Below are 27,336 nucleotides of genomic sequence, written 5' to 3' on the forward strand. Positions count from 1 at the left end.
GCATGGACAATTCTCTGTTCTCTTATGCAAACTCTCAGAAGTATTCACCAGAGTGGGTTGCTCTTTACTTTTTGGAACACTTCCGCCTCTTGGCATTTGTGACATCACATTCTCAGGAGGCATCCCGGGCCCTCTTTTTATCTGTTTCATTCTCTTCCCTTTGAAGTCACCTAACCAGGTAGCTTTAAATACTGTTATATGTTGAATTTTCTAAAATGGACACCTTCATCCCTTCCCTCTTTAGTGAATTCTAGATTTATGAATACAGTGATACAATTTATGTCCTCACTAATGAGATGCTTACTAGACATTTTATGTGTAAAATATTAAAACTGAACCTCTTAATAATCCCCCACTAGTTATTTTCCCAGGCCTTGTTCCATCTCAGTAAAGTGTCTACATTCTACTCAGTAGTTCAAGCCAGTAATCTAGGGGTTATCCTTAATCTCTCCTTTTCTCTCATCTTCTGAATCTAACCACTGACCAGTCTTATTGGTTCCAGCTCAGAACTGTCCACCTCTCTGCATCTCCATGGATATTATGCAAGGCACATTATTTCAACCTAACTTGTAGGGACAAGTTTTCATCCTAAAACACCTTCACTCCATTCCCTCTAATTTAGTGAAAAGCATCTTTTGCAAATGTAGATCAGATTATTTTATCACTCTCCTTTAAACCTTTCACTGTCCTCCATTGCTCCTATAATAAAACCCAAACTCCCACAGGGTTCAGCTCCCAGAGATTTGGCTACTGCCTGCTTTTCTCATTTTCTCTTATATTCTTCTTGCCCTAGCATGAAACTCCATCCATGTGGCCTTCGATTTTTCTTAAATATGCCATGCTCATTCCCACTTCGGTGTCTTGTGTACATGTACTTTCCTCTACTTAGAATGCCAGTTGTCACCCAATTCCCCATCCCATTCTTCAGTGTAAGATGCCTTCTTATCTTCCATATGTCAACTTGCAGAGCCCTTTACTGACCATTGTCTGATATGGCACTACGTACCCTCGTGATGTCCTCTATAATGCCTTCCTAACAATAATCTTGACCTGGGAAGATTCCTAATAATGCTTTTTTAAAAACTTGTTATGATTATTTTCCCTCCCTAAAATGTAAGCTTCAGGAAGGCAGGGACTTTTTCTGTTTTATCACTTTTGAGTTAGAATAGTTATGGGTACATAGTACAAGAAATACTGGTTGAATGTTCAATAGAAAAGACTCTAAGTCCATGTCTTAAACTCTTTTGTATGTCATTTGGTGTCTACCTCACAGTACATGCTCACTTTCCTTATTAATTGACCGACTGACATTGTTTGAATCTCCCACTAGACTGTATATCATAAAATGTAGGATGTAGTTCAAACACTACATAGCATTTGGCTTTTACATATGAACTCTTCCAATAATGTTTTAAAATATGAGTTATAAAAAATGGAGCACTGGGGCACCTGGGTGGTGCAGTTGGTTGAGTGTCCACCTCTTGGTTCCAGCTCAGGGCAGATCTCAGGGTCATGAGATGGAGCCCTGAGTTGGGCTCCATGCTCAACACAGAATCGGCTTGAGATTCTCTCTACCTCTCCCTCTGGCCCTCCCACTTGTGCTCCCTCTCTCTCTAAAATAAGTAAACAAATCTTTTAAAAAATGGAGCACAAAAATGGTGTAATTTAAGTGAAAAATTGGCAAAAGTTACTCTAATTTTAAAAAAAGTTTCGTTTGATATGTATTTCTGGCAATATTGCATGATGTTTCACAATATAAAATAACCATCAATTCTCTTTTTTCAGAGGAAAAAGAAACCTTATTCTCTCTTGCTTGACTAAAAACCAAGCACAGTAAAACACTGAAGGGCTTTCTAATCATCAAAGAAAGATTAAGTCATGCCCAGTGTCCTTTTAGTGTTAATATCTTTCAGCCTGACCCTTTGAAAAATCCTAATATCTTTTAATAAAGAATAAAATGATGGGGGGGTCATCTTTATTCCACTGAAATAAAATGTCACCACATATTTTCCCAAAACATCCCTTGGTTTTAGATTAAGGATATTTAAACTATGAAGACAATTTGGCATTTTAAAAATAAGGTATAAAGTTATTTTTCCCCTTAAATTTACTTGACTGTCAAAAAAATTGCTTAGGGGCGCCTGGGTGGCTCAGTCGTTAAGCGTCTGCCTTCGGCTCAGGTCATGATCCCAGGGTCCTGGGATCGAGTCCCACATCGGGCTCCCTGCTCGGCAGGAAGCCTGCTTCTCGCTCTCCCACTCCCCCTGCTTGTGTTCCTGCTCTCGCTATCTCTCTCTCTGTCAAATAAATAAATAAAATCTTTAAAAAAAAAAAATTGCTTAGGAAGTTATTTCAAAAGTGCCAATTTTAGTTTTGCCTGTAATAGTTGTCAAGATGCTAAGTGAAAGAAACCAGAATATAACTTGAATTTTCTTGAGCCAAAAGTGGTGTTAGTTTACACATACAGATACATTAGTGGTACACCTGGCTTGAAAGTGGCAGTAGCATGGATCTCTTCCCATCACGCATTCTCTACCTTCCTGTGTCTGCTTTATTTTTCCCTAGTGCAACTAGCTTTGGGTGGAGGTGGCAGGATGGGTGAGGTGAAGGGTCAGTCCGTGGTCGCCAGTTGCTCTGAACACCATTCCAGTTTAGGAACCAATGAGAGAAAAAATCATTTACCTTCCCAGCTCCAGTGCAGGACTTTGGTGAGAGCAGAATAGCTGATCACAATGATTAGCCCTGTTGGAGATACTTTGTCAGTTTTTGGGGCAAGAATGTAGAGTCTGTTACAGATGAGGAAAGAACAGGCTAGTGCTTGGCTGCTCAGAGCACACAAATAAAACCTACCTCTGCCTATTAACATAATGTTTCTTTCCCACGTGTGATCACCCCTCTTCAATGACAGCCCACCCAAAATCATTCTCAGTCACTGCATTCCAAGGCATTTGGTTGCACCAGCACTCTTGATGTTCAGGACAATTCTCTAGGTAATATTTATTTCTCTCCGTCAAGCCCAAATGTGGCTTCTCATGATCCTCAGGACTTGTAGGGCAAATGATGACTTTAACCAACCCTGGCACAATCAATATGTATTTCAAGCAATAACAGCTTTATCAAAATTAAAATGGCCATTTGGTAAAGTGGAACCAGGTTAGACACTAGTTGAGAGCGTATATCATATCCTGTTGTCAGTGCTAGTAAACATTACCTCCATGGCAGTGGATTTCTTTGATCAGCCTATCTGCCTAGCTGGGTCCTGCCCACTAGAAGGATCTTCCCTGTTGTCCCCCATGCAGCCAAAGAGAGGCACTGGAGAGGAGAATGTTGTGCTGATTTGGCACCCACTTCATATTTGTATGGGAATGTGAACTTGGGGATTACTTTGTCATAATTGGAGGCATGTTTGGTTTTTGTTTTTGTTTTTTGTCTTATCTTGATTTAAGTAATAAAACTCCCTAAAAACCTTGGTCTATTGTTTGTCACTTTAACCATAGAAGAACTGGTATCTAAAGCTAAAATCATTTTTTTCATTTTGAATCTTTGGATCTAACCTTGCCTTTAATGTTTGAGCAACAAGCCTAGGGGCTCCACCCATTTCCTAAATCTTCGTATTTACGGTTTTTTAGTTTTGGGGTTTTTTTGTTTTAAGATTTTTATTTATTTGACAGAGAGAGAGAGAGAGCACAAGCAGAGGGGAGCAGCAGAGGGAGAAGCAGAGGGAGAAATAGGCTCCCCACTGAGCAAGGAGCCAGATGTGGGACTTGATTCCAGGACCCTGGGATCTTGACCTGAGCTGAAGGCAGATGCTTAACTCACTGAGCCATCCAGGTGCCTGTATTAACTGTTTTGTTTTTAAAATTTGTTTGTTTTGTTTTTACTGACCTTGAAGCCACTGAGAACAATAGGAATCTGTCCCACCTGCCCCCAGTTGATTTTCCTCTCAATTGGAGTCCCTTATTTTTTCATGCAAGGGATATTCACCAGGAGGTATTAGTTTGGTCCTAGAAGATCTGGTGTACCCTGTGGTATTCCTCAGTGGTCTGTTTCAAACTGGGGAGTGGGGCAGGATATCCCTGAGATCTCAGATGATGTGGAAAGGGCAGAAAGATTATTTCTTAGCTGAAGGTTCATAATTTATCCTGGTGACCCTTTTTTAGTTTGCAAATGGGCAAGCATGGAATTTGACTCCCCCCCTCCCCTTCTTTTAGACACTAGAGAAAAGGCCATGGATCATTATTACATTTTTCTCCAAATTCTTAAAAGCTGCATCCTCGCTGGACACAAATGTTGAATCCTGAACTCGTCCCCAAATAATTAGGCATTCTCAAGTGTCCTCCTTTGTTCATCATTTACTTTCTCCCCTTTGTTCCTCTCTCTAAAGAGGAGTCTATCTGAACCTGGCTTCTTATTTCTCATCATTGTCCCACCTTTGTCTGACTAATGTTCTGAGATTTCTCTCAGTCCCTCAGATGCAGACTCTCAAGTCTTTTGATTCGTCTTTCTCAATTGCTCCTTTTAGGACATAAGTCCTGTGTATTTTAACATCTGACCCTTTTTCCGTCACCAAACCAACACCCGCATTAGCCCTGCTCACTCTTTACTTTGACTCATAGTAATTATTTGCCAACAGTTTTCATCAGTTGTTTTTTTCCCTTCTCTGACTCATGATATTCATTTCTGCTTACTTTTAAAAGGATGAGCTGATAAGGCAACTCCCCTAAATCTTTGGTGACCTCGTTCACTTATTCACTCAGTCTTATTGTGTGCCAAACACCATGCTAGTTATTGTAGATAAAATGCTGAATGATGCAGAGTAGTCCCAGCTCCCATGGAGATGATAATCTCTCAGGAGAGAAAAAATTAACTCAACGTTACAGACAGGCTTGTTGTCTTCATGGTTTTCAGAACTCTCTCCAATATGGTCACAACTTATTTTCTGTTTCTCTCAATGTCGAAAGCATTCATCCGACTTTTGCAACATATCTTTGTTTTGTTTTCTAGACATATATAAAAAAAGCTGCAGTGGTAAGAGCATAAGGACTTTGAGTGGACTCTTCCACTAGAATCTGTGACTTTAGGCTTGGCACAAACTCTTTGCGTCTCAATCTCAGTCTTTAAATGTTAATGATAAAAAGTTACTGATGTGTATTGAATACTTATTTTGGGCCAGCAAAATCTAGTGGTTAAAAGCACAGACTCCCGGTCAAACTGCCTAGGTCTGAGTCCTGCCTCTGCTTCTTATTAGCTATGTGACTTTTACATCTCAGTGCCTCAGCACCTTCATCTGTAAAATGGGAAGAATAATGTTGGGAATGATTAAGTGAGTGAAGTAAAAACCATTAAAACAGTACCTAGCACATCATGAGGGCTATATAAGTTTTTAGCAATTTCTGTTACCACTTTTCTGGGTAGGTAGTACAATTATCCATATTTAACCAATGAAGAAACTAAATGATTTGCCTACACAGTAAGTGACAGAGTCAGGGTTCTAATCTGGACATTCCGGCTTCAGAGCAGGTAGTAGTAACTACTACTCTGTATAGCCTCTATTATAGGCTTACTGTAAGACTATGGTTAAATAATCAACATTTAACAAAGTTTAAAACTATAATGCACTATGAATATGTAAGGTATTATTATCCTTGTTGTAATAAGATATGACTGAAGAAGACACTAATTTATTTCTTTTCCATATCCTTTAACTTTCAGCTATACCAGTAATTATATTAATGAAGATTTCCATGTCATTGTATAATTTAGACAACCCTTTCACATACACAAATTTATGTGATTCCCACTATCACTTTCTGAGGTTGGCAAAGTCAGTATCATTATCTCCATTTTAAAAATGAGAATGCTTAGGATCAGAGAAGTTAAGTAACTTACATAAGAATTCAAAGGTAGTAAATGAGAAAGTCTCTAACCTAAGTCTGAAGCCCTGAATCTCATCCTTTGCCTCACCATAATACACTGCTGTTTTTAAATAATTTGTCTTTCAACAGATCAAAAACTAATTTTTATGATATGCTTTACCATTATAAACATATATGTGTAAATATTAATATACCCTTGTGTGCAAAACACACTTGTGTACAACCATTTGAACTGACATTCTTTCCTTTTTTTCCTTTTGAAGATTGTGATTGCTAGCATCATGTGCAGTTATAGCAAAAATGACTGGATGGAACTTTCCAAAATGGCTGAGGTAATGATTTCTTTAGTATATATTTATTTTATTTCTTCTCTTCCATTTTTATTAGTTTTAAATAAAAAGCTGCCATGAAAAATAGCCCAGTAGAAGTAAAATTGAATGGAAAATGGTAACTTAAAACATTTCTATTATAATTTGTTTACCCTGTGTTTTCATTAAAATGATGGAAATGTAAATATAAAAGGAATCTATTCTATAAAAGTGGTCCCTTGGATTTCACACACTACCTAAAAATCCTTTATTCTTTGAATCCATATACTCTTCATTTGCATATTAAGCAAATTGTATATTATGATGGATGCCATGATAAAATTTAATTCTACCTTTGAGAGTGTAACAGGATCTTACCTTGCCTTTAGGCAAACTAGTTTGACAGCGAGAAGAAATTTTGAATATAAAACTCTTGAATATTTAAAATATAAAAGGTTCATTTAATACTATTCTAGTTTGAATACAGACATGCATAAAATGGTAAGACAGAATGCTCCTGAATGGAACACTAGTCAGCAGGTTTTCTACAATATAAATTGAATCTTGCACAAATGCAAACAACTAACCATGTGCCTCAAATTTGTATTTCAAATGGAAAAATACATACCTAAAATTGTACATTTATATCCATCATGCTGTCATGAAAAATATTCTAGACAGCTTTAGCTGAGGTTTTTTGAAAACCGCTCAGAAATGTAGAAGACTACATCTAACAATACTTATATACTAATGACTCTACATTATAAAATACTATGAAACCTTTTATGGTGTTCAAAAATTGTACATTTTATTTGGATATCTTAATACTGTGAGGGGGAAAAATGACTTCTGGGACTTAAGGGGGTGAAATTAAACATGATCAGTAATTGGCTTCATGATCTTTGATGCTGAGGCCACTTTATACATGAATTTACCTAATTGACCATGAAATTTTCTACAGAACCTGTGCTTGGCATGAGCTTTGCCCATTCTAAGCTGACTATGATGAATGGCGTTATCATGCTGCTTGCCTCTGTCTTTCTGTAGAATAAGATACTTTAAATATTTTCTTCAGTGATGAGCATCAACTTTTAAATAAGCAAATTTTACTTTCAAAACCTTTAATTAGTAACATACTAACCAACTTAAAGGTGCTTTTTACATTTCTCACATTCTATATCTAGTTTCTTTAATTTCAGTTTTATTTAATATCATTTTCTAAGTACGCATAGCAAAAAAAAAGAAAGAAAAAGAACAACAAAAACAAAAGAAAGGAGGAGAAAAAGAAGGAAAAATATTTTAAAAAGGAGAAGTTATGCTTTCCTTTCAGTCAAACCAGTCTGTAGAATCTTTCCACAGGAAAGCAATCTACATATCAAGAAGGTCAACCTATAGATGGTGTCAATTAAAAAAAAATCTTCCCTATAATCTTAAAATATGAACTGTCCCTGGGCGTATCACCTGAAGAAGCTCTCCCCAGGCCTCCACATCCCCTGGAGGGCAACATTAGGTAGCATGATTCCTCATAGCTCCTCTGGTAGGAACCCCATAATGCTTTATAGAATCAGTAGTTGGTTTTGTCTTTATGAATGCATGCTTCAAAACAGATTAAAACAGACTTTTTTTTTTTTTTTTTTTTTTTTTTTTACATTGGAAGAGCCCACATTAAAACAAACCAACAAAAACAAAAAAGTATTTGAGCCAAAGTTACTGTACCACTTACAATGTACATTTCTTTGGGGGTGGTGATAATGGGCGGTAAGAAATCAAAGATATCGCACCAGCTGTTCTAGCACCAGTTTTAAGTTCAACAAATGACTTAATGTGGTGATGAATATACTTTAAATTCATGAAGTTCCTCTCCTTATAGTAGATTAATTTTTGAATTACGCAATAGGGAACTGAGGAAGTCTGTTATGAGCTCTTTACTATTAGATCTGAAAACAGAAACGACACATGTGTTACAGCAGGACAGATCCAAATCCGTACCAGAACCTGAAAAAGTAAAGACGGAGAAACTCTGTGTCAGAATGAAAGTTTGTGCAAGGAACGATCATTATTATTTGTTTATTTGTTTCACCAGAGGCTACCACTCTATTTTCCTATTCTAAACAAACATTTAAGACCATGTAGGTGGTTAAAAAAAAATAGAACCTAGGTACATTCTTAAAATATGGTAAATTCAACTGAATGCTTTTTTTTAATATATATCCAGTGTATCTTCTTTATCATGTGCATATTTTTAAGAAAGTTTTGTGTTCTTCTAGAAATAGAACCATACTGAACCAAGGGTTCCTTTTCACTCTAACCCAAGAATGACCACACTTTTAATGTCATCTTTTATGTATTCTTCAACTTGGTTTGAATTTGTTGTTTTTTGAACACCAGGAAAAAGAAGTGACCTCTGGAAAAGTTTTCACAGCTTGGTGTCAAATCAGTAGCATTGTTAGGGTCTGCTCAGGTTTTCGGTATCTGATCACAGGCTTTCCTCCTTTTCTGGGTCACAGATGACCTATTCCAATTCCATGCAAAGGAAGATCTGTGAAGCACCTACTGTGTGCACGGTCTCTTGCCAGCCAAAACAAAGGTGAATAAGACATAGCCTCAGCTGTATCAGAAAGATACCATTCAGAAAGATCTGAAAGACACCAAACTGAACCATACTGAAAACTCACAATATCAGGTCTTACATAGATCTTGATCTCATTTTAATAGATCTTGGATCCATTTCTTTCTCAATGTGCATTAGCTTAGAAAACAGAGCTCACGTCAAAGTTCACGTGAAGATGCTTGACTGAAGGCTACAACCCCAGAGCAGTATGAGTGGGGAGAAAAGGGAAATGGGATAGGAAGAAGGGAAAGCAGAGCCTGTGTGGTGCATGGCAGAGCTGGCTCCCACTTCCCAAGGAAATGGAGCTGATGGCTCAGTCACGCGGGACAGAGAACGCCACGTGAAATCGTCCTGCCTCCCAACAGCTTAGAGGAGAAGAAGGGTGAGAGATGTACCTACTACTTCCTTTCTGTCTACTTGCTTGGACTGGTCAAATTTCACACCCCAGGGCTTTCCTTTCCTCGGCCCTTCTGGGGGATTGTGTATCCTGCCCCTTTCGGGCCGCCGCTAAGGAAGTCACATGCCACACCATGTTGTGAAATGTTTCTTGTGTGGTGTTTCTTGTGAGATGTTGTGAGATCTAAACCCAGAACTGGAGGGAAAAGTCCGAGCCCCCTGGTCGGGCCTGGCTGGGCACTGGCATTCCTGGAGATGCCGCTGGGACGGGCACGGACGGCTGAGGCAAAGCGCCGCTTTCGTGCCGAGGGAGCTGTGAGAGCTGGCCATGCCGGGAGTTGTGAGAACGGCAATAGGGCCTGCGGTCCCTTTTTAAGTGAGTGGCAAAAGCTTGAGTGGCAAGTAAGGCCATCAGATTCAAAGCAGCGTATAAATTGAGTGTGGCTCCATAGGCATCTCTGCCACCCCAATCCCAGTTTATCTGAGATAGCGCCACTCATCTTCTTGCCCTCAATCCATCCAAAGTCTTCCCACTATCTTTCTCAAGATGCAAACTCCTTGACTTGACCTGGACGTGCTACATAGTCTGGCCCCTGCTTGTCTCCCCAGTGTTATCCTCAGTTTGTTGTCCACGTTCCACACCCACTGGCCTTCTTTTACTCCTCTGACATGCTTCCAGCTGAGAGCCTTTGCTCTTCCCTTGGCCTGGAATATTCTTTCTTGCTCACAGAATGTTCTCTCTTTCTCACCTCTGAGTGCCCTGACCAGTAGGTTAAACCCTCTGTCTTGCTCCTTCTAAGCTCCTGTCCTCAGAAGCCAACTTACCATTAAAACTAATGAAACATAAGCTTCAGGCCCCTTACTTGCCCAAGTCACTTCCAAGCCCCTGTACCTAAATTTCGTATTTGTAATTTTACTTAATTTTTTTCTTAAAAAAGGTTCCCCAATTTGTTTAAGCTTTAGGCTCCCCAGAATCTAGGTGTACCTCTGCCTGTGCTTTTCCTTTGTGGCATTTAATTAAGTAATCAGCAATGGTGTCATTAGCTCTTTAACGTCTGTCCTGCTTATTACAATGCAGTCTCCTTGGGGGTACAGACTCCTGACTGGTATACTGCTTAATCTCCAAATCCAAGCACAGGGCTTTGCTTATCAGTGGGTATCTGTCAAATATTTGTTGAAGTAAAATAGGGGTACAGAGCTGGTGTAGTGACATGTGACAAACAAAAAGGAAGCAATTACAGAATAAATGAGAAGAGTGGCACTTTATTTGGCACTAATGAACTTGAGGTAATTGACATACAAAGTAGAAGGTTTTAAGTCAAGGATCTGATGAGGGATTGCCAAAGGTCTGACCGTGATTGGTAGGATGACACAAGGAAGGTCCAGGGGAAAGACAGGTATCAAAACCAAGTGACCACACTATTCCTAGCAGAGGGTCCAAACAAACCACTTAAAAGCCAGATTCTTACCATTTTTTAACATGAATCTGGGCTAGCAGCGTGTTGTAAAATTAAGTTGATGTTAGAGTGAGGAGATCTCAAGTACGCTGACGTAGAAAGCAGAGAGGTGTATTACAGAAATGTGTAGTAGCAGGTGGGTATAAGTCCCTGCAGAGTGACAGTTAGCAGGACAGAATGCGATCAGGAAAGGTGGACGCGTCCTTGAGGACAAGAGATAGTCACTGACTTAGTGTCCAGTGAGACCCAAGCCCGTTCAGGGTTAACCTTTGCCAAATCCAATTCAGAGTGGTTTAAGATCCCGAACTTGTGTCTCCAGTTTGGGATAGTTGAGGCTAGATGACAGTGTTACTATGTAGAGAGTCAACATTGGACATTTTATATTCTTTTAACAGACGAAAGTAAGAGAAAATTCAAGAAGTGTACCTTTTGTGTCCCACCAAGGGAACACCCTCCTGACCCTCTGGGGCTCTGATTCTTTTTGCCAGCTCCCACCTCCCATGGAAGCCTTCCTTCCCACTTGGGCTCTGATATACTACAGCAGCCCCCCCCGCCATGGACATCCATCTTATTGTTCTCGGGCTCTGATACCCCACGCTGGGCTCTCAAGGCTCCTCCTATATCCTCTTGGTCAGCTACCTTGCTCTCCCACCCAATGACTTTAAAATTACATTGATCAGGAAGGAAGGGAGAAGTAAGAAAGGGAGAAGAGGAGAACTTTGTATCTGATTTCGTTGTATATACTGTACAAAGGTTTGTGGTTTTGCTACCTTAGTTTTTCTGAGAGTTTTTATAAAGTGATTCAGAATTTTAGAAACTACACTGCTACCACTATTCTGATAATTACTTAGTATTGTTTTTTTCCCCCTTTCCTTTCCCCCTCACCTGCTGAAGTATAAATAGTTACTTTAAATCCTTTTATAGAAGACTGGGGAAGGACAGGTTGGAGATTCTAATTGGATGGCTGGATGGACAGAGAAACTGATAGACAATAATTGCTTATACTTGCATAATATTTACTATAGTCCAATGGCACTGTTCTAAGTCATTCACTTTTATTAAGCTTATAACTCAAAAAAGCAACCTATGAGTTACTTCGATGGTTTTCTGCTTTTTGGAGACAAGGAAACTGAAGCGAAGGAGAGTCAAATAATATGCCCAAGACCACACATGTAGTAGGTAGTAAAAGTGGGATTCAAACCCATGAAATCTGCCTCCAGAGTTGCGGCTATTAACATAGACATTCTCCTTCGTATAAATAAATGGGTGATAAGTAGATAATGTATGAAATTAGAAACAGCAGATTTTCTATGTCATGGCCTTCACTAGAGTACTTTATTGTGTAATCATTTAGGTGAGGTAGAATAAACTCTGGGCTAAGTGAGTAAACTAAAAAGCTGTGACTAACAGGAGTCAGAATGCATGCCCAGGTTCAGTTAATTTAACATTTCATGCTAATTCAGCAATTAAGGCTTTTTGAATGCATATAGTTGCTTGGAAATGGAATTAACTGCCTTTTAAGGTGGTATACATCCTGTGATGAGAATATTCAAGCAGAGGCCAAATGAATGTTTTCTGTCTCTTGGTGTCACCTTACGCAGGATTATCTCAGTTTTGAGATAATCAAAGGCCCTTTCAGATGTGTTTGGTGGGTCGATGTTTGTAGATATACATAATACTGGGGAAATCTTTATTAATTAGTCTCTGAAAAGCCTTTAACGGGGATAGGTGGTTTTACAAGATTTTAATTTTACTTCAAGTTTAGAAGCTTTAAGGATGTCAAATGTTACAACTTCTTAACACACTGTACCAACTCCAGCCTTGGAATTAGTGATTGCTAATAAGTTTTGATAGTAAGAACACAGGCTCTGGACTCAAAATGCTTGGTTTCAAAACCCTACTCTCACTTACAAGATGTGAGATATTAAGCAAGTCCCTTGAACTCTTTGTAACCTCTATTTTATCATTTGTAAAATGGGAATAATGATATATCCCACTGCAAAGAGCTTACTAGTAAAGTATCTGGCGTATTTTAAGCACTCAATAAATGTTAGTTATTATCATCTACTATCACAGCTAATTGTAAGCTTCCACTTACATTTTAAGAAAGATGAAGATGTATAATGTAAATATGTATACAGATGCCACCTAAAGTTTATCTAATCCAAAATGTTGTTGAACTGATTTACTATTAATTGCTGCATTTCAGCTAAATAAAGAAGTCCAAAGGAAATATTTGAAATAACTAAGACTAAAAAAAAGGGCAATACTGTATATAATTGCAATGTACAATCTTTTAATTAAGCTGGTAATTCCCACATGATATGGTTTTTAGATAGGTCCTATTATGTACGGTTTATACTTGAGTAGTTGAACACAAAGAAGATTAACTGACTTCCTAAAGCATCCCCCATTCCTTAGCAGATCTGGGATTAGAACCCAGAATTTAGGCTGTGCTTTGTTCATGCTTACCACCCAATCAGCAGGGGAAAAAAAGTAGCATGATTCATGGTAATGTTCAGATAATATGAAGCATTTTAAAACTGAATTAGGGAATCAAAAGCCATAATGAAACCGTATTAGAAAAAAGGCTGGATGATGAAATGAGCTCTCACAAATGTGCAAAAGAAAAAGCAGACTCACTAATGAATAAGATGGGTAGGAAAGTCGACTGAGATATAGCTAACTAGAATTCTTCAGTTTGTTGAGGTCCCACTTAAAATTTATAAAGCAGGAAGAAAGAGGCTAAAATTTTGAACAATCAGGAAAAACAGTGAGCCCTTGAAGACAGAAACAGCTGTTGGCCTAAAGAAAGGTCTGTGATACACTTAGAAAGCAGTGAACTCTATTTTTAAGCCTTTGTGTGATGTGACAGACATGTTTAATGTTACGGAAATGGACTCAAGCCTCTAGTTGACCTTACTAAAAAGAAATTGTGGCATTGGAGAAATTCTAGAAGTTAGGTAAAATAATATACAAACTTGAATCGTTTATAGTTTATCCCCCATCCCTCCGGTTACCATATTAAACTATTAAAAAAGTGTTTTGCTTGTTCTTAAGAGTTTTTCACAGAAGACTGGTCAAGAATTCTATGATTCTTCACATAGTCTAAGAATACTTCGAGTTAACTATTGTGTTCATTTTTGCAGGACCCATTTGTATATTAATGAATTAATGAGCTAAATTAGAAGGAATCCTATTTAATTATTATAGACAAAATTATTTGCACTTCATGTTTCTTATCATGGACTTATTTTCAATGCAACACAATTGATTCTTAGTTAAAAAACATTTTAAATTTTGCTTGTATGCATTCCAGGTAGCCTACTACATTTTTCTTTGCACTACGACTTCCAGTACCAATTATCCAGAATTAGTAAGATTTGTATCTATAAAAATAGAAGCTGTGTAAGGAAGACTAAATGTGACGTCAAACAGATCTGGATTAAAATCTGTGCTGTGTCACTTAACATACCAGGTTTGTCACGAACTCCCCTGTGCTTCGGTTTCCTTGTCTGCAGAATCGGTGTCCTACTAAACCAAGGACTATGAGAATCAAAGATAACAAATACAAAGCACATAGAGCAGTGAGTGTCCTCTTACAAGCACCGAAGGAATACTTGCCGTTGTATCGTTGTTACAGATGACTCTCATTTGAGAGTCAGAATACACCTCACAAGTTAGCTATCAGGCAGAAAATGGAAGAGTTTAAATTTGACAAATGTGACCTCTGCTGAATTACCAATGGTGAAAGCGTATCGAGACGCAAATAAAGCTTTGCCTTTTCTTGCATTTTCCTTCCATATTGTCAAGGCTTCTGGAGCAGATGCCCTGGAGTTAAATTTATCCTGTCCACATGGCATGGGAGAAAGAGGAATGGGCCTGGCCTGCGGGCAGGTAAGGACCTCAACCGCTACCATCACCATCACGTATTTCTGGGGGGACAAGAACAGGCCCCTGTATGGATGGTAACTCTACCTTAGGCAAGGAGATGTGTGGATCAGGTGACTGGCTTGAGACTTCCAGGTCTGCATTGTTTAAATATTTAGTGCTTAAAAAGTGGAAAATGAGGGAAACTGAAATTACAGCAACTGTTTAGTTTTATTGAGGAAAATATCACATTATGTGCTTGACAGGAAGTAATATCATAACAAATAGTTTTTAAAAGCACTGAAGCAGAATTAGCTGATTTCAAATGCAATGTTCTTTATTCATTCCTGATGCTGATCCAGTTTCCCTGGAGCAATATACTGTACAAAATGCATTGTTCGTAGTGATTTTGTAGTAAATGGGGCACAGCACAAATTGCATTTTACATTTTTTAGCATATGATCATTATTCCCTAACTGTGTTTTGGGAGTTGCAAAAAGACTTTGATGCTATTTTTATTTTGGTATACAATGAATGGAACCTTCATGCTAAAATACTTTCAAAACCTAATGAATAAAATGTGGAAATATATGTTAATATGTAGAAAATACTGCATCTTTATGTAACTAGATACAGTGTTGTATGTTAAGGAGCAATGTAAAAGCTTCATGCTAAAAAGGTGAGTGTTTTGCATCTAATTTGGCATTTAAGCCCAGAGGGAAATGGTGTGAATTAAATAATACGAAATGTTGTCATTTATGACAAATTTTCTAGTCCTGGAAATTCTACTTTTGTCTTTATGTCTGGCACAGGGCCTTGTACATAGTAGGTGCTCAATTCTTTTTTTTTTTTTTCTTTTTTCCAAATCCTTGGATTATTTGAATTAAACTCAGAGGGCAGAGGCCCTTCATTTGGAAGGGCAAAAATTTCTGCTTATTCAAATGAACCTAGGTTCCTATTTTCATATTAGCATTCAGGGAGGATTTTAAAGTACCTTGTAAATATTTAATTAACATTCAGAATAGATTTGTGACTTAGGAAGAAACCATTCTCATATAGCAGCAGGAGGGGAGGGCCTAGTCAAATATTTTTCAAGTATATCCTGTGTTCCACTCACAACAGGTTACCCAGAAGATCAGTCAGTGTGGTGACAGAACCAAGCCTCAGAAATACTCAATAGAGGGAAAATATCATTATATTAGATCCTGACTTCTGTGAGGCAAGACTTGGGTGACCGTGTGTCAACATGTGTACCTTGACTTAAATGAGGAAGGCTTCTAATGGGACAGCTGGAACAGGGCCTGAGGTAGTCACTGTTCTCTCTTTATAATCCTTGCACAGTGTCTGAAACTTAGACCCAAGATATTTTTTAGCTACACGGATAAAAACAGCTATGGAAACATTTAAATCTATTGACTATTTTAAGGAAGGATACATTTTAATATATATTTCTTGCCACAGAAATGATGTTGCCCAAACTTGAGCTTATTTTTTAGAGTGGGCTTTGGCTCCATGAACACATCTCAACTTACCACTGTTAAGTGTCTTAGGGGCATCCTCTCCGGAGAGTTATTTAGCTACATAAATTTTTGCACAGCCTTTGGCTGAATGAGGATATCAAGCATTAAAATTTTGCAGTAGAGTTAGTATTAAGATTTCTAAAACTCTTGGAAAACATATGTTCCAAAAACCATGATACCTTAGGCTGAAGGAAACTTGGGAACATTGCCATTTCACTTGTTAGTTATAATCTCTAAAACTAAAACCAGTTCTTATCAGCCACATTTAGAAATTTTCTTTTGGGGGCACCTGGGTGGCTTAGTCGTTGGGCATCTGCCTTCAGCTAGCATCATGATTCTGGGGTCTTGGGATCGAACCCTGCATCAGGCTCCCTGCTCCGCAGGGGGGCCTGCTTCTCCCTCTCCCACTCCCCCTGCTTGTGTTCCCTTTCTCAATGTCTCTCTCTCTCTTCAAAAAATAAAAAAAAGCTTAAAAAAAAAAAGAAATTTTCTTTTGAATTATATTCTCTTTTAAATCATAGAATTGGAAAATAAAACAAATTTAATCATTTTTGCTCCAACATATTTTAAATGGTGGCTCTGCCTCAGGACACAGGAATGTTCGATATCTTAAATGGAGGGAAGGAAGAATATTAGTGCATTAAAAAAAAACTTTACTGTAAATCTGACTCTTTAGAGTGGGCACAGGTATGTCTGGTTCTTATTCATCTTTTCCTTCTTTTTTTTTTTTCTTTATCTACCTCCTGTTCCCATTGCCTCTTCCTTTCTCTTTGAGGTTCGTATTCTTGAACACTTGTAAGCTGGTGGGATGGGAAATTTGTACTTAGTGTTGGGGGACCGAGAAGCCATTCCAATTCCTCTTCCCCATTGCAGTGCGATCCTGCATTCCATCTCTTGGAAACTCAGTGTATGCCAGGCGCAGAGCCGTGTGTATTGCCAGAGGCTGATAAGTGTTTGCTTCATGAATGAAACAAACTGACATTAGCTCCATGCCTAGAATATTTATCTATTGGAAACTCTCTCTTGTACTTTTTCCACTTCTGGTGTTTCCAGAAATCATCATAATTTTAGCCCCTTAAGAAGAGGCAGAGTATCACAGTATAGTATAATTTCCTCTCTAAACATGTTTTTTCCTCCATTATGTCATATATTTTCTCACCAATATTTCACAAGGGAAAAATACTGCCTTTGTATCTAAGTGATTTTATATTAACCACATATGTATATATTTAAATATATACTTATATATTTAAACTCTTTATAAATGTTCCCATAAGTGACCAAATATTGTGAAATTTTTGAACAGAGAAGGCTATAACCTCTACTCCACAATATATAGAAATCATTTACTTATGGAATTTGTAGAAATAAAGAAAATCTCAAGCTGACCGTGGGAATTTGCATTTGTATTTCCTGCAAAGTGAAACGGAACCCCCCCCCATAACTTTGATGCTCAAGTGAAAGTGAAAATATGCTCTAGCTTTAGTTATGTACACTCTAAAGAGTCAGAAGTATATTATTACAACATGAACAAAAATTTAGTTTTCTTGTCCTCACAATAACCCTCTGAATAGGTTGAGTTTTTATCCCATTGTACAACAAGGGCAACAATAAAATAAAAACCAAACCAAACTAAAACAACAACAAAAAAATGAAGCCTCCATGCTTCCCAGGTCACAAATCTGGTCAGCAGTTGCCAAGGCCTGAGCTTTAATTAGCATGTAAGTCTGAATATAGATAGATAAGTCACTGAGAACAGTTCTTAATAAATTGGTATTCCAGTGTAAGCATTAAATATATATTATTATGAACTGAAAGCACAGTGCAGGACTAAGTTATCTCTAAAGTCTTTTGTAGGTCTAAATTCCCATTTCTCAAAATATATAAAAACACAAGCAAGGGGCGCCTGGGTGGCTTAGTTTCTTGGGCGTCTGCCTTCACCTCAAGTCATGATCCCCAGGGTCCTGGGATCCAGCCCTGCATCGGGCTCCCTGTTCAGCGGAGAGCCTCCTTCTCCCTCTTCCACTCCCCCTGCTTGTGCTCTCTCTCTTTCTCTCTCTCTGTCAAAAAAATAAAAAAAAAAAAAATCCTTAAACACACACACACACGCACACACACACACGCAAACCTGAATCTACTTTGTAGATGTTGCGTCTCTCTGGAATAAGGGAGCCTCCCTGATGTCTTAACATTCAGATTTAAAGTTGTCTACGTGCAGTCTATGTAAGCCAGTTTCCTGTGCTGGCATATTACTTTATAAATATAATTATAATCAATTCTATAAAATTCAGATAAAATGGCACCTCTTTGAGGTCTTCTCCTTTTCCTAAATGTGAAGTGTTCTGATGGCATTGGGTGAATACCCCTCTTTTGTCTTTGAATAATTCTATTGACTATTTTTAATTCCATCCTGCAGAACCTTTTAAAGTAAATTCAGACAAAAGCTGAAGAAACTCAACTTTCTGTTGTGTTTATTTTGTTTCCGAAATTATTACCAACATTTGAAAAATAGGTAGATTTGACAGAAATATCCTGTTTCTTACTTCTCTTGAACTATGGGAAGACATGGCCACAGGTGGCCTGCTTTGCCATCCAGCAGTGAGGAACTAGAGCTTTCTTGCTTTCCTGTAACACTCTCTGTCGTTCATGTAAAGAGCAGCAAACGTTTGACCAAGGGTAAGTGCTTTTTCCCAAACATGGATTTGATCAGTATGTGCCTCCCCAATTCAACCTTTAAATATCCAAACCAACCCTTGCCAGAATTTTTGCCTCCTTTCTAGGTTCCTGACATCTAAGAGTCTGTAAGCTGCCTTCTTTAGCCAGCAGTACCTTTAATTCTTAGACCCTCCATCACCTTGCCACCTTCCTTTTTTTATCTTCCACAAGGCACAGAGGAAGAGCAAGAAGCAGCATGCTCCTCAGGACTTCTCAGTACTAGCCGTATAGTCCTCTTGAAATGGTTTTTTCCCCCTGCCATCAGAAAATGCCAAGTTTTAAAGCTTTTTCTTATTTTTCACACAAGTTGTTTACTTTTTTGCCTTGTGTCAATGATGTGACATAGTAAAGTACAGACTTCTAGAACTGAGGGTAACCTGAAAGATTTTCCAGTTTGACCCCCTTATTTACAGGAAAGGAATCAGGGACTGGGAAGATACCTAATTTGCCTTTGCCTGAAGAAACCAACTAGCAAGCTCCATAGCCTTTGGTGCTCTTGTCACTGACCCACATCTGGCGCTCTGTTGACTATTTCCTCCAGTCATTTGGGTGTATCTAAATCTCTAGTTAAACTAAATAAGCCAGTTCAGTGCCCTGGGAACTCCTGAATCCATACCTTTCTGCAAACTATTATTTGCTCTGCCTGGAATTCATATCTTTTCAACTGAAATTATCCAAATAGAAATCACCTGTCTAACTCTATTTTAAATGACATCTAATCTATTAACTGAGTATGTCTTATCAGTCAACCAAACTTTCCATGAGAAAGAAAAAAGAATATACTGTATGTGAACAGGTTTAAAGGTGGAAACTAGAAGCATACTCTCGTTGGACTTTCTGGTGACCTAGAGATTGAATCGCTGTCAATGAATTTGAATTTCTTCACCTGACAATTCTAAGAGGCTACAAAGATGTTATTTCCCTGGCCCTTACAGGATTCCCATTTTTTGGTAGTTTGGATGCCTTCCTTGTTTGTAGGTGTGATTGCTAAAGAGTGCACACCTATTTCAGTAAGGAGGCCTTTGGATGGAAAATTCCAAAATGACAGTGTAATCGGAGGGAAGGCTACTCTAGCTTCACGGTTAAGGCAATGTCCTGAAGAAAGATAGCGGGGCCACTATTACTACCTGATACACCTTGCTATCTCACAGCCCCTCCATTTAGTCACGCACATCCTCTGCATAGAATTTCTAAACACTGAAATGTTTAACTCAAACAGTCTTAACATTAATTTTATCATCAGGAAATAGATATGCAGTCCTGCTTTCATGGTGCTTTAGCTAAGTAAGAGCAAACAGATTTCAAAGTGGTAAATCTTAAGATGTTTACTGATCTTAAATAATTATTGACTTAAATTAAGATCACCCAAACAATGCTTTGATATTTCCCTCATGATCTGTTCTGTGTCCAATTTAATTTACACAAACTCTGTATGCCTATTAAAAAAGGAGAGAGAAAGGCTTTGTTTCTGTTACAACATGCCAACATTTTTCATAAAACATTAACCACAGATTATTACTCTTACCCTTGCCAGAGAGCAGACGTCTGTCACCGGGAAGAGAATCCAAAACTAAGCGTGAGGACCACATTGCCCCAGATGTGCTAGCATTTCCCTTGGGAAATAAAACCTTCCTCCAGCAGCTGGGTTAACAGGCCCCCTATCTCATATGCAATACAGGGTCCAGTGAGCGATGACCACAATCTGCCTGGATCAGGTCCCCATCAGATGTTTGTGGAGGGGACAATATAAAGATACAGGTTTTAAAGCCAGCACAACTGACAAGTCATAGTACTACCTATATTTCCCAGAGGAATGAAATTCAGGAACTCAGGAGGACGAGACACCCCAAAGGCTAGAGAAAAGAATATGGGAGCCCCATCAGTGGTAAAATACAACTAAAGCCACAGTGACCTCCTTGGCCTCTTTCTGGGGGGCCTAAGAGGAGGATCACTGCTCAGTTAGATTTACTTTTTGATACTGGTCTGGTACATGCCCATCAGCTGTCCTCTGCTTAAGGTTCTTGATTCCTCTCACTCCTTTTAACTCTAGCCCCTATAAAATACATGTGTGACAAAGCGCCACATTGTCCTTAAAGTGATGTTTAATCTTGCTCTAATTAGCTTGGGCGAATGTAACTTTGGGCTAGGGAGTTGAAACTAAGGTCTATCAGTTGAATGGATAAATACGGGATAGGCTAGGTTGACTTCAAGGCTGGGTCGGCTTCAGTGGATCGAGTCCCTGAAACATCACATTCACAGGTTTGGAAATCATTATGTCATGAAGTAACATCATTTAATGGAGAGCTATGAGAAATAACTGCAGGATATAAGCTTCTGCAGAAGTGACTGAAATCTGATATTATCCATATACATTTAACTTATCCTGTTCTCTTTTATTTTCCTTGTGGCATTATAATTTTAGAAGTGCTTTAAAATAAATTATCAACTTGTTTATGAGAAAAAGTGTCTCTGATCAAAAAGAAATATTTGCTTTATACTGTATTATGTTGCCCAAGTTTTATTTGAGTTTAATTCTCAACCATTTGCATAGACATGGGTGCTGGCATAAGTAGGTAACTACAGGAGTTCTGTAAGAGGCATTTATATAACTGCCAATATTTTGCCATAAGCTGATTCTCTCTGAGTTTTTCAGTTTTAGTTATTAATGTTGGTTAATGATATAAAATGATTGCTTCCTCTCAAAAATTTTAAATTTTTAGCAGACAACAATGCCATTTAAATCTAACTGAAGTATCAGTTGTAGGTCAGGGAGTATCATTGTTTATGTCTATGACAACAATCATGTGGCAGTTAAAAAACTTATATGCAGTATAGATAGTGGATCACTGGTGAATGGTTGCAGGAAAAACATCCTGTGTATTTTTTTTTACACATTGGTGTGGCTTTTATTGTACTCATCACTTGTTATATTCCCAAAATCTAGCAGCAACAGCATCTTATAATTTTTTTTTAATCACCCTCAGATGATCACATCATAGTGACTTTGAGAAGCATAGCAGAGTTTTCTCTGTGCCTCCTGACTTATAGCATAAAGATAAACTGAAAATGTCTTTGGCCCAGAGAGAGAGACACAGGAGTCGGGTCGGGAGAGGCTATGATCTTAATCAGTGGTATCACGCAGAGTTTGCTAGCATAATGTCACACCAAAATAACAGGCATTAGCAGTGCAGAGTAGAAACAGAGTTGGAAACCAGAATTACCGGCAATGAAATGAAGGGTCTAGTCATGGATCCAACTAGTCTAGAATATTTGGAAAAACTGGCAAACAAGACTGAGTCATTTATTAAAAGCCACAAAAGACTCAGGAGTAAAGGACACTGCCTATTAGGCTAAAAAAGCAAGATTGGACCAAAACCTAGTAAGCACTCAGGAGCTAAGAGATTCAGAGGCAGCCGAGTTTACAATAAGGCAAGAGAAAGGATAATGAGTAAGACAAATCAAAGGAAGGCATAAGAGCCACCACTTTCAAGAAGACCTTAAAATTAAGGCAACTTGTGCCTCAGAGATAAAGTTTTTATACATTTCCCACTGGGATAGAAGCAGCCTTTTAGACTGCAATCAGTTTAAGGCTTCCAGCTGGGAGAAGGTGAGCAATGTCAGGAAGGAAGCATGTGGACTTGCCTGACTACGAAAGGAAATATTGCTTCCCCCCACACAAAAAAAGTAACTCAAGGGAAGTAGATTTATTAAAATCATGACGTCTTTACAGCCCAGGAATACTGATTCAAGATGGAAGACCCTATGGCTTTTGTGAACTATCATTTAGCAGCCCCATTCCCAGAGAACTATCATGACCCCCTCAGATGCACATGAGGTGGTGCTTACTGAAAATAACAGATTTTATACAAACATGAAGTCTGTCTTGATGTTGATTACATTGCAGAAATCTTAATGACAGTCGTGTTTTATAGCTAACTTTGTTTTTGTTCTTTCACCAAAAAATCACTTCATTAAGTAGCATTATGATTAATAAAACTATGCTGTACAAAAAAGCTTTGTTTAAGGAGATGCCAATTTAAAGCATGAGTATCAATTTTAGACACTTTGAGATGTTCTGAATGTCTTTCTTTCCTCATGTTATTTGCTATTTATGTTTTCTAGTTGGAGTATTTTCTCTCCCTACTTGTTGTTACTGGGTGTATTCAGTTTTAAAAGTCTTCATAGATCAAGTTGCAAAATCAGTTGTACCTAATGCATGTTAGTGACTCATCGGAGAGTAGCATACAGATTTTTTCTCTTATTTGTGAAACTTTTGGCTGTCTATCAAATGGATGGAGATCTCTATTGCCAGTTTTTGTTTATCAATGTTTTTTTTCTTGACAACACCAGAAATCATATGGCAACATAGTAGGCATGTCATTCCTGTTTATCCTATAACCGTGTTTTGCCGAATGTGGGAGAACTTGGTACGTGAAGGAAAAATTGAATCCCTTTACTTCTACTGTCTGTTCTCTATTCCTCTATCCCATGTTCACTCTTGATTCTCCTTCTACATTCTATCACCTCAGTCTCAAACTTTTAGAGAACAGCCTTTCTATTTAGGAGATATAGGTTATAGAGACCCCATAGTATTCATTGCACTCCCAATCTCAAATACTTCTTCTCTACTTTTATTCATTTAACAAATATTTAGGATATCTACTATGTACCAAGAATTGTGTGAAAAGCTAAGAGTATAATAATGAGCAAAACCAGACATGTTTTCTGTTCTCAGGGATCTTTCCATTTAGTAGGGTAGACATATATTGGACAAATAACCCCACAAACAATAAAGTATAACTGGCATAGTAACCATGAAGTAGTGGTCCATGATACTTGAAAAGCATATAATGTGAAGTTTCTGGACTACTTGGAAGGGTCAAGGAAGGATTATATAAGGAAGTGATGTTAGAGCTGTTACCTGAAATATTGAGAGGATTTTTAACTAAGTGAAGTGATTGGGGTGGGTTAGAGCATTCCAGGCAGTGGAAACAGCATGAGCAAAGCCCTGTGGTTGAAACAAGGCATGTTGAAGGGCAAAAGAAGAATAGGGTGCTTAGAGCACACACATGTGGCACAAGATGGTGTTGGAGAGGAAAAAGTGGAGAGGAAAAAATAGACTGTATAAGAGCCCATAAGTCACACCTTGTTAAGCCTTTTGATCTTGTCCCAACAGCAACGGAAAGTTTAAAAGGTTTGTCGTGTGTGTGTATGTGTGTGTATGCATGTACGTGTGTGCACAAGCCTGTGCATGTGTTTGGTGGGTGGCATGGTGACAATGGTGGGGTGATATGATTGTGTTTTCATTTTGAGAGAAGAGAATTAGAAGAGCATGAGAATGGACCTAAGAAGGCTGTCTGGAATAACCTTGCAGTTGTTCATGTAAAATATAATGGTGCTATGGTGAGCACTGTGAATTGTGTAAGACTGTTGAATCACAGACCTGTACCTCTGAAACAAATAATACATTATATGTTTAAAAAAAAAAAAGATAGCAGGAAGGGAAAAATGAAGCGGGGGAAATCGGAGGAGGAGACGAACCATGAGAGACTATGGACTCTGAGGAACAAACTGAGGGTTCTAGAGGGGAGGGTGGGGGGATGGGTTAGCCTGGTGATGGGTATTAAAGAGGGCATGTACTGCATGGAGCACTGGGTCTTATACGCAAACAGTGAATCATGGAACACTACATCAAAAACTAATGATGTAATGTATGATGATTAACATAACATAATAAAATAAAAAATATATATAATGGTGGTTTACAGCTTAGATTAGGGAAGTGATTGTAGAGAAAGAGAAATGGATATGCCAGAGATAGGGAATATATCCAGCAGCATTTGAGGATGGGTTGGATATGGGTTTTGAGGGAAAAACAAATGGGAAGATGGTTCTTCGTTTTCTGTGGTGTGCAGATGGAGGAATTCTGGTATTATAAACTAAGACAGCTGTATTAGCTGATGTAACTGATGGTATGAGGTTGAAGTTGACTTTGTGATTGTCTGGATCTGGAAAAGCAGATGATGTCCTCAGCATTCTCACTCTCTCTTACTTTCTCTTCTTTGTTCCATGGTGTAGTGGATGACTCATTCTTCCTCATGACAGATAAGCATTTTTAATCCATCTAATGACCTAGCCTCAGATAAATCTGTGGTTCCTCATCCCAGTTCCCAGGGGATCTCCACCTGTCTACCCCTAGACCATTTACTGATATCTGTGATTCTGGTATTTTCTGTATACTCTCTCTAATCCCCACTGCTAAGCTCTTAGCAAAAACTTTCTTTTAAATGAATCCATCCTTATTTTAAACAATTAAAACACTTACCCATAAAGCATTTTGAATATTAAACATATCACGCTCTCATAGAGATGATGGATATAGGATAAAGTGAAATACGATTTTTCCAATATCTAGTAAATAAGGAATTATATTTTTGAGATGGCAACAATGCAAGGGTAGTTACTATGATATAGATATATCCCAAGAGAATAAATTCATAAAAGATTATAAAAATTGAGTTTGTTCACTTAGTGTGCCTTGTATTCTAAGATTTGTGCTAGCTCTTTCCACACATGGGATCACACCCACTCCTCAATCAACTTTGAGGGGGAAGATAAAACATTCTCCATATTTACAGACAAAGGACCTGAGGCTGGAGTGACTTACTCCACATTGAATCCCCAGGGATTAATGTTACTATGGTACATGGTAGGTTCCATAAATACTTTTTGGACAGATTAATGAAGGTTTAAATGAATGAATAATCAGATTAAGTCTTCATACAAAATGTGCTGGTTGTGTGTGTGTGTGTGTGTGTCTGCATGTGCCATTGACAATGAGAAGATCCTGAGCAGAGTGGTTTATGAATATGACTCAGTATAGCAGTTCTTGGTTTTTCTGTAAGACTTATATTTCAAGTCATTTTGCTTCCCTCTAAAACCAATCTCAATACATTGTTCTGATTTTTTTGTCATCTTTCCACCTCAACCATGTTAGGTGTCATGTGTCTGATTTCTCCAGTTTGTGTCTTGAATCCATTCTAAATATGTTTATCCAGAGGTACATACTACTTATATATACATATTATTCATAATTCCCTGTGCCCTGGACAGGAGTCTATCTCCTTTTCAAATATTCTATCTTTGGACCTCAATAATCTTCTGCTGTTGTGTTAAGAATGAGCATTTTTTACATGTTACCATAGGAGTTCAGAGGATGAAAGAGATCAATATGGCTGACTCTATTCCTTTTGCAAACTCGCTATCCTATGGAAACAAGGCCACTCTCCAGGGATGAAAGGAGAGAAAGAAAATAAGCTGCCTCAGCCTGGCCTCCAGGAAATTAAGGACTTCATTTTCACCTGTTTCCATGCCCACTGCCTAATGACATCTAGATAGTTTTGGATTACAAATGCTCCCTGAATGTCGCCTCATACGTTATTTGAGAGCAGAGATGATACCTGCCATGCTGCTTGGCAGGCTCTGTCTGATATAAGGTCTAACTCCTGTAATCCTCACCACAACTCTATGATGTATTTACTGTTATTGTGCCCATTTTACAGATGGAAGAACCCAGAGACAGAAGGTGTAAGTAACGTGGCAGGGTCGCACAGTAAGTAAATGACTGCCTCAGGATTCAAATCCTGGCCTCTGGCTCAAGAGTCTGTGCTCCTAACCTTGGGCACCACTGCCTCTCCAGAAAGAAAATTCCTGGCTTTACTAAGCACAGAAATTATTGATACATATCTTAATGATGCATCTCTCTTTGAAAATGGTGCTATTTATCGCTTCTCAGCCTTTTGGCTAAGATCAAGTGAAAATAGTGCTATTTGTGGAAGTAATGAAAGCTCCTCTGGATAACGAAAAGGCCAGTTTCCTCAAAATAACTGGTAAAAAAAATTTGAACGATCTTTGTTTTTATGTGTTATTAATTTTTTCTGCATCCAAATCCAGTTTTAAAGGGAAACCCTAAAAGTTTTTTTGTATTTTTTTTTTGATTTACGGACGTGATTAAAACATAGTGCAATTTTGGGGCACCTGGGTGGCTCAGTCCGTTAAGCAGCTGCCTTCGACTCAGGTCATGATCCTGGGGTCTTGGGACCAAGCCCCACATCTGGCTCCCTGCTCAGCGGAGAGCCTGTTTCTCCCTCTCCATCTGCCTGCCACTCTGCCTACTTGTGCTCTCTCTCTCTCTCTCTCTCTGTCAAATAAATAAATAAAATCTTCAAAAAAAAAAAAAAACAGTGCAATTTTGCAGTCATGAATGTTAATTGTCAACGTCTGTTTTTATTTTAAGAAATCATTTTTGTCGTTGTTTAAATCTGACATCACCCCTCCCATAAAGGAGACAATCGGTGGTATCAGGCACGAAGAAACTACTCCTGCTAGTTGGTGATTACTCAGGAGCAGCTGAAGAGGGGTGAAGAACCCCCACAGAAGTGGCCAAGAGGGAATTCACCCCTTCTTCGAATGGTGGAGAACACCGCATAAGCAGAGCGCCATCGAGCCCCATCGGTGGTTCCGCCCTTGCCTGCCATTCCGCAGCCCTAGCCCTGTACAAAGGGTAGCTCGTTAAGCCATCCA

At 38.5% G+C, this 27,336-nt stretch overlaps 1 protein-coding gene across 1 annotated transcript in view; it reads left to right on the top strand.

Moving 5' to 3' along the window:
* The window catches only part of DPYD (dihydropyrimidine dehydrogenase), an 802,992-nt gene that overhangs the window by 520,178 nt on the left and 255,478 nt on the right, over positions 1-27,336 (top strand). The window contains exons 15-16 of the mRNA XM_035017962.1: positions 6,140-6,208; positions 14,462-14,545. Coding sequence (XP_034873853.1) covers positions 6,140-6,208; positions 14,462-14,545 — 153 coding nt within the window. The remainder of the gene's footprint in view (positions 1-6,139; positions 6,209-14,461; positions 14,546-27,336) is intronic.

Source organism: Mirounga leonina, unplaced genomic scaffold, assembly GCF_011800145.1.
Source record: "Mirounga leonina isolate KUSES-001 unplaced genomic scaffold, KU_Mleo_1.0 Mir_173, whole genome shotgun sequence".
In the NCBI taxonomy this organism is placed as follows: Eukaryota; Metazoa; Chordata; class Mammalia; order Carnivora; family Phocidae; genus Mirounga; species Mirounga leonina.